General features: G+C 44.4%; 1 protein-coding gene across 1 annotated transcript in view; it reads left to right on the forward strand.

Annotated features, from left to right (window-relative positions):
- ARRDC1 (arrestin domain containing 1) overlaps positions 1-11,177 on the forward strand; it is a 52,055-nt gene extending 40,878 nt beyond the window's left edge. The window contains exons 3-8 of the mRNA XM_060757339.2: positions 819-869; positions 2,212-2,366; positions 2,658-2,840; positions 4,627-4,803; positions 5,134-5,548; positions 7,626-11,177. Coding sequence (XP_060613322.2) covers positions 819-869; positions 2,212-2,366; positions 2,658-2,840; positions 4,627-4,803; positions 5,134-5,548; positions 7,626-7,690 — 1,046 coding nt within the window. The 3' untranslated portion in view covers positions 7,691-11,177. The remainder of the gene's footprint in view (positions 1-818; positions 870-2,211; positions 2,367-2,657; positions 2,841-4,626; positions 4,804-5,133; positions 5,549-7,625) is intronic.
- The last annotated feature ends 931 nt before the right edge of the window (positions 11,178-12,108 follow it).

Raw genomic sequence — 12,108 nt, forward strand, 5'->3', positions numbered from 1 at the left:
ATCTGTATGGTCAGTGTTGATCCTTATATATTGGTCTATATGGTGAACGTAAACCCCTATATCTTCGTCTATATGGTCAGTGTTGATCCTTATATATTGGCCTATATGGTGAACGTAAACCCCTATATCTTCATCTGTATGGTTAGTGTTGATCCTTATATATTGGTCTATATGATGAACGTAAACCCCTATATCTTCACCTATATGGTCAGTGTTGATCCTTATATATTGGCCGATATGGTGAACGTCAACCCCTATATCTTCATCTATATGGTCAGTGTTGATCTTTATATATTGGCCTATATAGCGAACATAAACCCCTATAACTTCGCCTATATGGTGAACGCAAACCCCTATATCTTCATCTATATGGTCAGCGTTGATCCTTATATATTGGCCTATATGGTGAACGTAAACCCCTATATCTTCGTCTATATGGCCAAGGTGGACTCATGTATTGGTTTATACTGACCATATAATGCAGTTTCATGACAGTGTAGGTCCAGCCATAGTTGCCAACTTGTGCTATATATCTTCTGGATTGAGAGAAGGCGCCATAGGTGAAGAGCATCACGAAAAGTTCCTTCCGATCTCCACCTCGTGGTCGGATGGGGCATAACACGTTGTGTTGAAGTCTAGCCTTTAATGTATATTGTTTTTCAGCTGTTATTGGGAGAAAAGGTGGGTCACAAAGGAAATGTATGCAATGGTTTCAACTATATCTTGGTCAACTATATACATATTTAATGCTGTTTTAATATTGTTTGGCCTCGCAGCTTTTGTTTACCTGCTTCTCTTCTTCCTTGGCATTTTTGCAGGGGTCCTGACGGCGGGAGAACACACCTTCCCCTTCCAGTTCCTTCTCCCAGGTATGTTCCAAGTCTACAGCACTGTGCAAAAAAAGCTTTCATGGATAGAATCAATGGGTTGCTATGAGTTTTCTGGGCTGCATGGCCATGTTCCAGAAGCATTCTCTCCTGACGTTTTGCCCACATCTATAGCAGGCATCTTCAGAGGTTGTGAGGTCTGTTAGAAACTAGATAAGTGAGTGGGTTGTTTTAGTTTTTTCGGGCTGTATGGCCATGTTCTAGAAGCATTCTCTCCTGACGTTTCGCCTGCATCTATGGCAGGCATCCTCAGGGGATGTGAGGTCCCGAAAAACCAACGACAACCCAGTGATTCTGGCCATGAAAGCCTTCGACAATACATTAGACAAATGGGGTTTGTATACCTGTGGAATAATGTCCAGGGTGTGTTGGAGGCAAGTGTGAATGTTGCTATTGGCTACCTTGATTAGCATTAAATGGCCTCACAGATTCAAAGCCTGGCTGCTTACTGCCTGGGGGAATCCTTGGTTGGCTTACAAAAAGGCAGAATTCGATGCCTACACAAAATAAACATACATACAAAACAGCAGTTAAAACAATTAGCAAATTAAAATAATCAGTACATAATACAATCAGTAAAACTAATCTCATGTTCAGCATTCAGAGTTCCGTAGTTCCATTCCGTTTTGTCAATTCCATCGTCAAGTCCTTTTTTTAGCTGCCAGAATGTCCAAATGCCTGGTCCCAAATCCAAGTTTTCAATTTTTTCCTGAAGGAAAGGAGGGATGTCGCTGATCCAATTTTCCCAGGGAGTGAATTCTACAGGTGAGGGGCCACCACTGAGAAGGCCCTGCTCCTCATCCCCGCCAATCTCACTTGTGATAGAGGCAGGGTCGAGAGCAGGGCCTCCCCAGAAGATCTTAGACTCCGAGGTGGGACGTAGAGGGAGATCCGTTCGGACAGATACGCTGGGCCGGAACCGTATAGGATTTTGTAGGTCAAAACCAGCACTTTGAATTGTGCTCGGAATTGGATCGGCAGCCAGTGGAGCTGACACAACAGGGGGGTGGTATGCTCCCTGTATGACGCTCCGGTGAGCAGTCTGGCTGCCTCCCGCTGGACTAGTTGGAGTTTCCAAATAGTCTTCAAAGGCAACCCCACGTAGAGTGCGTTGCAGTAATCTAACCATGTGAAAATACATCACACAGTCCTAGACTTTTGGGACGTGTTCGACTTGTGACTTGTGATTTTGTGATATGAAATCCAGCATATAGATCTCGTTTGCTGTGACATACTGTGCTTTTGTGTCAATAATAATAATAATAATAATAATAATAATAATAATAACGATGATACTAATAATAATTCCTCTCTTTGATATTAGCCTCTGCTCCCACGTCCTTCGAAGGACCCTTTGGAAAAGTCTTGCACCAGATCAAGGCTGTGATTGAGACGCCCCGGTTCTCTAAAGATCACAAATGCGGCAAGATCTTCTATGTCCTCTGCCCGCTGAACCTCAACGACATCCCGGAAATCGAGGTAAGAGGAAGATGAGACAGAAGGATAAAGCGTAGTCCCCAAAGCCCTGCCGAAGTACAACTCCCATTAGCCACAGATAATAGGGATGTAGTTCAGCACATTCTGGGGATTCTGTTGTGTTTTGGTTTCAACTTAGGACAACTTTTCAGGCAGGCATTTAAGACCAAACCACCACTTGTTCCATGGTAGAGAAGCTCCTATGGCCAACATCCTCCTCTGAGTTTTCCTCGGAGAGATAGGGTGGATCATGTTCTCTCCTCACCGCTCTCGTTCTTGCCTTCCTTTCTGCAGCAGCCCAACACAACATCCATCACCAAGAAGTTCAACTACAAGCTTGTGAAGACTGGCAACATGGTCTTGACGACCACCACGGACCTCAAGGGCTACGTCGTGGGTCAAGTCATTCAGTTGCGAACGGACATCGAGAATAAGTCTGGCCGGGACACCAGCACCATCGTGGCGAGTCTCATCCAGGTAACGGGGTTGAAAGTTTTGCTCTTGCACATAAAAGCTTGCAACTTAGGGATGTGCCAATGTGGAGTTGGCTCTCCATATTGGCACGCTGCACTTTCTAGGATTTCATTCACAGGCCGTCCCCGAGTTACAAACATCTGACTTACAAATAGTTACAAATGGGGTTGAGACAACAGGGAAAGAAATCTGCCCCTTAGAAGGAAGGGAAATCCACTTCTGGAAAAGTTATGAGGGTTGAATGAAAAGTAATGCCTCGTTACTTGGGTTTGGATGGGAATATTTTAATAATCAAACGCAGAAATAATCCTTAGAATGTGCTCTTTAACTACCACTATTCACCTTTCCACATAATCACCAGACAATTGGATACATTTCTGCCAAAGATGAACAAGTTTTCTGAAGCTGTCACAGAAGAAGTCGACACTCTGTTTCCGCAACCAGCGTCTCACTGTTGTCTCATCCTGGGTACCCATTGTGCACAGATCTTTCGATAGCCAAGCAAAGCAATAATGTGACCCACATATTCTTGTGAAATACCGATTATGCTTGAAATTTCTATCTGAGTGATACGACCATCATCCTGAATCAATCTGTCAAACTTTTGCTTATGAAACGCAGTGGTTACTGTCACAGGACGTCCAACTCTTTGTCAGGCAAGTCAGATGTTCCCACCTCAACATCTTTAAACGTACTCGCCCAACGATGCACAGTACTCACATCAACACAATCACCATCAACAGCTTGCATTCTCTGATGAACCTCCTTTGGGGTGACACCTTCTGCAGTCAAGAATTCAATGACTGCACCTTGCTTAAGTCTCATTGACCGACCGTCTGCGCAGGATTCCATACTTCACACTTTAACAACACAACCGTTCAATGCTAAGGCTTCCTGCCAAAAATGGAACTGTAGAGGGGAGTCTACTGAACAAGGCAGAACCTGCCGCATACCAGTACTGTCATCTGTTACAAAGGTGGAGGCATTACTTTTCATTCAACCCTCGTAATCCAATTTCATTCAACCCTCGTAATCCATTTCTCACAGGGACAGAAAGTGAGGGGAAACCTTCTGAGCAGGGGCACAGACAACAAAACAAACACCATAGGGGTGTTGACATTTCTTTATATTCTCCAAAGCTTATATGTATGTGTTATTAATAATTTTTCAATAACTTTAAAGCATAGGTTCTTTTTATTGCAATTTTCCAGTGTGAGAGATGGTGTCGAAATGTTTACACTTTCACATTGGACATGCAGACATATAGATTCTGTGAAACTACGAGGGTTATCCGGAAAGTAAGGTTACAAGACACATAGCTCTCGCGGGGAATTTTCGCAGAAGTTGGTATCACTGCTGTGTAGTGGGAAGCCAGTGGAAACAAATGAGAAGTGCCAGTTGTTAGTAGCTCATCAACTGGCATTGTGGTGAAGGTTAGAGATGAGCGTCCTCCATTTCCCTCCAAGTGTGAAGTTTGTGGTGTCCGAAGGATATCCAGAAAGTAAGGCTACAAGATTTTTTAAAAAATACAAAGAATGAATATATTTTAATAAAACTTACATGGATTATAGCATAGGTATTACATTATTTTTCCACATAATTGCCATTCTGTTCAATACATTTTGTCATCTGCGGGATGTGTTTTTTTAATACCTGTGTTATAGAAGTCTCCCGCCATCTTTTTCAGCCACGTCATCAGTCTCACCTTTTAAAAGTTGGGATTGGATGGCGGCCCAGGCAAGAAATGATCCCCCTAAGCTTTATCTCTCTTCCTTTTCTTCCCGCACAGAAAGTCGCCTACAAATCCAAGCGGTGGATTTACGACTTGAGGACCATCGCGGAAGTGGAGGGCTCACCCGTGAAGGCGTGGAAGCGAGCGGAATGGAAAGAGCAGATCCTGGTGCCGGCTTTGCCCCAGTCCATCCTGCAGGGCTGCAGCCTTATCCACATTGACTACTACATCCAGGTGAGGCCTTACGGAGTTTCTGGTAAGACTACTGTGTGGCTCCCATATCCATAAGGGGATGCATTCCTGGCCAGACCACAGTTGGGACCATTTTCTGGATTTATCTGGTGGGCTACATGAATAATTTCAGCATGGCTTAAGTGACATAGTACCCATTCCAGAAAAGAGAGTCAGAGAAAATAGACACAACAACGGGCATTCAGGAAAGAGGGGAAAGGGATTTCCTCAGCTTAGCTTGATTCCATCTATCTGCTTCTCATTGAGGACTTGAGCAGTGTGAGGTTGAGTTCCAACATAAAGTGTGTTCACCCTTCCTTTTCCCGCTCCCAGGTTTCCCTCAAGACTCCTGAAGTTTCCGTGGCTCTCCCCATTTACATCGGCAACATCCCTGTGAACCGGATCCCGCTCAGCCCAGCCCGGATGGTGCCCCAGCTTCCCTCACCGGTGGTCCCCAGCGCGCCGCCCGAGGATGAGGAGGCAGCCGGCGGGTACCCTCACCCCATGGACAACGTCTCCATCCCCACCAAGAGCCACTCGCAGCAGCAACCCTTCAGCTACGCACCGGGCTTGAACTTCCCGGAGGCCAGGCTGGACTCGGAGCAGAGCAGCTCCCCAAACCACCCTACCCTTTGCCTCTCCACGGGGGCCACGGTCCCCTATTTTGCCGAAGGGACCGTCGTGCCCATGGCCACAGCCAGCTCCCTCATCCTGCCTCCGGAATATAGCACTTGGGGATACCCCTATGGTAAGTGAGGCCTCGGCCTTGGAGGAAAATCTCCCCCACTGCTTCAGACAGGATGAGCGTGTTTCTTCAGTTCTAAGACATGCTCCCTCCCCCATATAAACATCTCTAAAATGGGGTGCATCTTAGCATTGTAGTGCACACATGTGTGTGTATTTATCTATCATCTATCTATCTATCTATCTATCTATCTATCTCTCTATCTATATTGTTCATAAGTTACAGACTGCATGTATATATGTATGTATGTATGTATGTATATAAGCACTACAATGTTAAAATGTATCTACGCATTTTAGTGTATATATATATGCACACACCTGTCTGTATGTATATCAATATGTATATATGTGTGTATTGTTTGTAACTTGGGGACTGCCTGTATGTATGTATATAAGCACTACAATGCTAAGATGCATTGTATATATACAATGTGTGTGTGTGTGTATATATATATATGCATTTTAGTGCATATATATGCACACGTGTATATCTATATGTATATATATGTGTGTGTGTGTATTGTTTAAAACTTGGCGACTGCCTGTATGTATGTATGTATGTATATAAGCACAACAATGCTAAGATGCATTGTATATATACAGTATGTGTGTATATATATATGCATTTTAGTTCATATATATGCACACACATGTCTGTATGTATATCTATATCTATATAATATATATGTGTGTATTGTTTGTAACTTGGGGACTGCCTGTATGTATGTATGTATGTATGTATATAAGCACTACAATGCTAAGATGCATTGTATATATACAATGCATGTGTGTGTGTGCGTGTGTGTGTATGTATATATATATATATATATGCATTTTAGTTCATATATATGTTTATATATCTATATGTATATATATGTGTGTGTGTATTGTTTGTAACTTGGGGACTGCCGGTATGTATGTATGTATGTATATAAGCACTACAATGCTAAGATGCATTGTATATATACAATGAATGTGTGTGTGTGTGTGTGTGTGTGTATATATATATATATATATATATGCATTTTAGTTCATATATATGCACACACATGTCTGTTTATATATCTATATGTATATATATGTGTGTGTGTATTGTTTGTAACTTGGGGACTGCCGGTGTGTATGTATGTATGTATGTATGTATGTATGTATGTATATAAGCACTACAATGCTGAGGTGCACCTAAGATGCATTGTTTATATACAGTGGAGATATGCATTGTAGTGCTTATATATACATATACATATGTGTGTGTGTATTTATATTTATAGAGAGAGAGAGAGAGAGAGAGAGAGAGAGATAGTGTGTGTTTTTACCCCCAGACACTCTTCTGAGACAGCCCCACATAGAGCGCATTACAGTAGTTTAGTCTGGAAGTGATGAAAGCATGTACTACCATGGCCAGATCGGGCTTTTCGTCAGGGTCAGTGGTGAGACCAGGATCTGCACCTTCAGGGGGAATGTGACTCCGTACAACTGAACAATAGTACAGTAGAGTCCCGCTTATCTGACCTTCGCTTATCCTGCATTTCATGTTATCCGATGCTCTTATCCGACGCCCTCTTTTTCCTCTAGCATTTCCTCTTCAATTAAAGTAGTGCTCCCCAACTCTCTCTCCATTCCCAATATGTGAAAAAGGCAAGAGAAGGAGGAGGGAGGAAAGGGGGGAAAGGGGCAGGACCGGAAGTGGAAGCGTCCTCCCTCATTCCCTCTGTGATTTCCACGCTCCTCTTCCACATCCGGACACTTTCTGCTGGGCCACTCTAGCCCTGGGGCATTGCCTTGCTTTAACTTTTTGAGTCCTTGTTGTTAGTATTCTAGGTGTCTAGCGCCGTGTCGGACAGGTAACAGTAGGAGACTTTGTATCATCCAATATTTTTGTTTATCTGACGTCCTGCCGGCCTGTTTATGTCAGATAAGCGAGACTCTACTGTACCTCTATCTTGTTCATTCTCATCCATGCAGTCATTCTCTGGCTGATGAGCTTAAGGAGAATTAATTGAAACTGCTGGATTTTGGAGGAGGGGAAGGAGGATGGATTCAATGGGTCTGAAGCACTGTCTTTTTTCTTTCTGCAGAAGCACCCCCTTCATATGAACAGAGCTGCAGCAGCGCCGCCTCCAGCCTCAGCAATGGCAACTAGACCTGGGCCTGGAGCCCATTTGGACCATTCTCAAACAAGAGGGATGGCACCATGGCTTGCGTGGAAGGGAGGAGGGTCTCTTGCCAAGAACAGCCTGAGGCACCCAGCAAGTGCTTGACGCCCTTCCCTGGTTGCCTTGCCTATCCGCCTCGGCCCCTGTACTGTACAGTTCCACTCTCTTAACCTGCTGCTTCGATGATCCGAGCAACCGCGATGCCTTATTTGGAATGCGACCGAGTTCCGTGTGTGTGAATGTACATATATGTTCGTTTGGTTTCTGGTTTTAGCCCATCTCCTTACCTTCTGTGAAATGGGGATAAAGGATTTCACAGCTCTCATACCTACGAATGAGCCAAACAGAGACGTATCGGTTCACAGCTTCCCTACCCAGCTCACAAAGCAAGAGTGGCGGGATGTCATTGGACTCCAACTTCCATCATCCCTGGCTGTAGTTCTGGGGTGTTCAGAGTTCCGGATAAAGGTCACCTGACAGCTCCTGTGTCATTGGAAACCCATCCCCATTGGAAACCCATCCCCCATCCTAGCTTTCGAAGAGCTCTCCAAGGTGCTGAAACGTATCTTTCAAATAAGCTCTCATAGCTACGAGTGAGCCAAACAGGACCTTTGGGAGATTTACCAGTTCACAGCTTCCTTATCCTGCTCACAAAGCAAGTGGTGGGATGCCATTGGACTCCAACTCCCATCAATTCCCATCCTAGCTTTAGAAGAGCTCTCCAAAGTGCTGAAGTGTAGCTTTCAAATAAGCTCTCATAGCTACGAGTGAGCCAAACTGGACCTTGGGGAGATGTATCGGTTCACAGCTTCCCTATCCTTCTCACAAAGGAAGTGATGGGATGCCGTTGGACTCCCAACTCCCATCAATCCCTATTCTAGCTTTAGAAGAGCTCTCCAAGGTGCTGAAACATAGCCATCAAATAAGCTCTACAAGTGAGCCAAACGGGACCATGGAGAAACATATTGGTTCACAGCTTTCTTAAACTACTCACAAAGCAAGTGGCGGGTTGCCATTGGACTCCAACTCCCACCATCCCTTGCTGGAGTCCCTGGTGTTAGAGATCTGGTATAGGTCATCTGATGACTCCTGTCATTTGGATTGGAAATCCACCCCCATTCTAGCTTTAGAAGAGCTCTCCATGGTGCTGAAACATAGCCATCAACTAAGCTTAGGACCTTGGATAGCTCCTGTTCAGGACCTGGAGCAGATTCCCTTTCCCTCTAAGATGAAGGTCAGGCTTCATCCTGATTGAATGGATAGCTGTAGTCTGTCCACATTGTGTTCAATGCTTGCCCTTCATCTCTTCCCTTCCACTGGCCATCCAATAGTTCACAAGGGCATCAAGAGTGGAATTAATATCCTACCAAGATAGGGTAGCTTCAAAATACTCCAAAATGTGGCATGAACTCATTTGCTTGTTCTGTTTTGCTTTGAATTCATCCACCTTTGTTCATCAATGCTCCCCTTCATCTGCCGGGCTTTCAGCAGCCATATTTGTTGGCGGTACCAGGGATGCCATTTCCATCAGCACAATGGGGGAGAATGGGATTTGTCATCCCAACAACGTATGCTCATTTCCAAAATTGCAGACAAATAAAAGAGTATTTATAATTTCCTTCCTCTCATTCTCCCTTCTTCCCACCACCCATAGCTTTCCATTGTCTGGAATCCAGTGAGTGACTGGCCTATCTACTATTGACTATGCTGCTTGGAGATATTACAGGGGCTTGGGGGAAAATAATAATAATAATAATAGACCCAAGCTTTGTTGTGATTTGCTCAAACCACACTGGCTGGCCCAGATCCACCCCAAAGACCCTTCCCGGTCCCAGCACCTTTTCTCTCCATAGGGATCGTATACGACGTCTGTCTTTTCCTTGCCTCCAAACGTCACTGACAATCCCAATTCTACCTCTTCCCATGGAAGTGATCCCGAATAGAGGTCCTCTTCCCCGTATTAAAAGAAAACAAAGTCTAAAAATATTACAGTTTGGATCAGACTCATCATAGAGGGTATAGGATGGCACCAAGAACGGAATCGTACTCTGAGGCATAGCTAAAGGAGACCCAATGGAGCGTAACATGTTGGTGCACCATTCGTTTGATGGTTCTACTCTACTTGGGACTTCATGGTGGGCTCCCATTCTGTGTCCTATATTCTGTGACCCAATGGAGCGTAACATACATGTTGGTGCACCATTCGTTTGATGGTTCTACTCTACTTGGGACTTCATGGTGGGCTCCCATTCTGTGTCCTATATTCTGTGACCTAATGGAGCGTAACATACATGTTGGTGCACCATTCGTTTGATGGTTCTAGTCTACTTGGGACTTCATGGTGGGCTCCCATTCTGTGTCCTATATTCTGTGACCCAATGGAGCGTAACATACATGTTGATGCACCATTCGTTTGATGGTTCTACTCTACTTGGGACTTCATGGTGGGCTCCCATTCTGTGTCCTATATTCTGTGACCTAATGGAGCGTAACATACATGTTGGTGCACCATTCGTTTGATGGTTCTAGTCTACTTGGGACTTCATGGTGGGCTCCCATTCTGTGTCCTATATTCTGTGACCCAATGGAGCGTAACATACATGTTGGTGCACCATTCGTTTGATGGTTCTACTCTACTTGGGACTTCATGGTGGGCTCCCATTCTGTGTCCTATATTCTGTGACCCAATGGAGCATAACATACGTGTTGGTGCACCATTCGTTTGATGGTTCTACTCTACTTGGGACTTCATGGTGGGCTCCCATTCTGTGTCCTATATTCTGTGACCCAATGGAGCATAACATACGTGTTGGTGCACCATTCGTTTGATGGTTCTACTCTACTTGGGACTTCATGGTGGGCTCCCATTCTGTGTCCTATATTCTGTGACCCAATGGAGCATAACATACATGTTGGTGCACCATTCGTTTGATGGTTCTCCTCTACTTGGGACTTCATGGTGGGCTCCCATTCTGTGTCCTATATTTTTTTCTCCACCCATATGTGACCAAGCAAGATCTTCAGGCATCCCAGCCTCCGGAACCATTGTGGGAGTTACATTCCTGCAAAAAGGTGATTGTTTTGATCTCCTCGTTCTCTCCTTCCCCGTGTCTGTTGGCCTTTGCTCCATCAGCTTCCCCGCCCAGTGCCTTCCCAGTTTGAGCTGGCCTTTCCCCTCTGCAGATCTTACCATTGTGGACCTACTTATCATCAAGGTGAAGATTTCAAGGGGTCGGTTCTGAGGTTTGGAATCACAAAGACGTTGCTACGTTTGGCTGGAAGAGATTCCTCCTCCTTGTTGACATCTCGCTCTCCCTTTTCACAAATTCTCTCGTTTTTATGGGATGATTGGTTTCTCTCTCTCTTTGTCTGCGTGCCGGATTTTTATTTTTTTGGATCAGTTTTGTTTTAATAGTGAAATTACAGGCACAGATTTCAATGTATTTAATAAATTATTCTGAGAAAAACTGGAAAGCGGTTTGGTGGATTTCTCTTCCTGTTCCTATAGGGCAGTGTTTCCCAACCTTCCTAATGCTATGACCCCTTAATACCGTTACTCATATTGTGGTGACCCCCAACCATAACATTATTTTTGTTGCTCCTTCATAACTGTAATTTTGCTCCTGTTAATGAATTGTAATGTAAATATCTGATATACAGGATGTATTTTCATTCACTGGACCAAATTTGACACAAATACCTGATACACCCACATTTGAATGCTGGTAGGGTTGAGGGGATTGATTTTGTCATTTGGGAGTTGTCGTTGTGGGGATTTATAGTTAACCTACAATTAAAGAGCATTCTGAATGCCACCAATGATAGAGTTGAAAAAACTTGGCACACAGAACACCCAATACTGGTGGGGTTGGGGTTGGGGTTGATTTTGTCATTTGGGAGTTGTAGTTGCTGGGATTTATAGTTCACCTACAATCCAAGAGCATTCTGAACTCCACCAGTAATGGAATTGAACCAAACCTGGCACACAGAACTCCCACAGCCAAAAGAAAATACTGGAAGAGTTTGGTGGCCATTGACTTGGAGTTTTGGAGTTGTAGTTCACCTACATCCAGAGAGCACTGTGGACTCAAACAATGATGGATTTGGACCAAACTTGGCACGGATACTCAACATGCCCATATGTGAACACTGGTGGAATTTGGGGAAAATAGACCTTAACATTTGGGAGTTGTAGTTGCTGGGATTTGTAGTTCATCTACAATCAAAGAGCATTCTGAACCCCACCAATGATAGAATTGGGCCAAACTTCTCACACAGAACATGCATGACCGACAGAAAATACTGTGTTTTCTGATGGTCCTCAGTGACCCCTCGTGACACCCCCCTTGCGACCCCCTCAGGGATTCCAACCCCCCGGTTAAGAACCACTGCCTCACTACCTCTG

Source organism: Anolis sagrei, chromosome 11 (genome assembly GCF_037176765.1).
Source record: "Anolis sagrei isolate rAnoSag1 chromosome 11, rAnoSag1.mat, whole genome shotgun sequence".
NCBI classification, from domain to species: Eukaryota; Metazoa; Chordata; class Lepidosauria; order Squamata; family Dactyloidae; genus Anolis; species Anolis sagrei.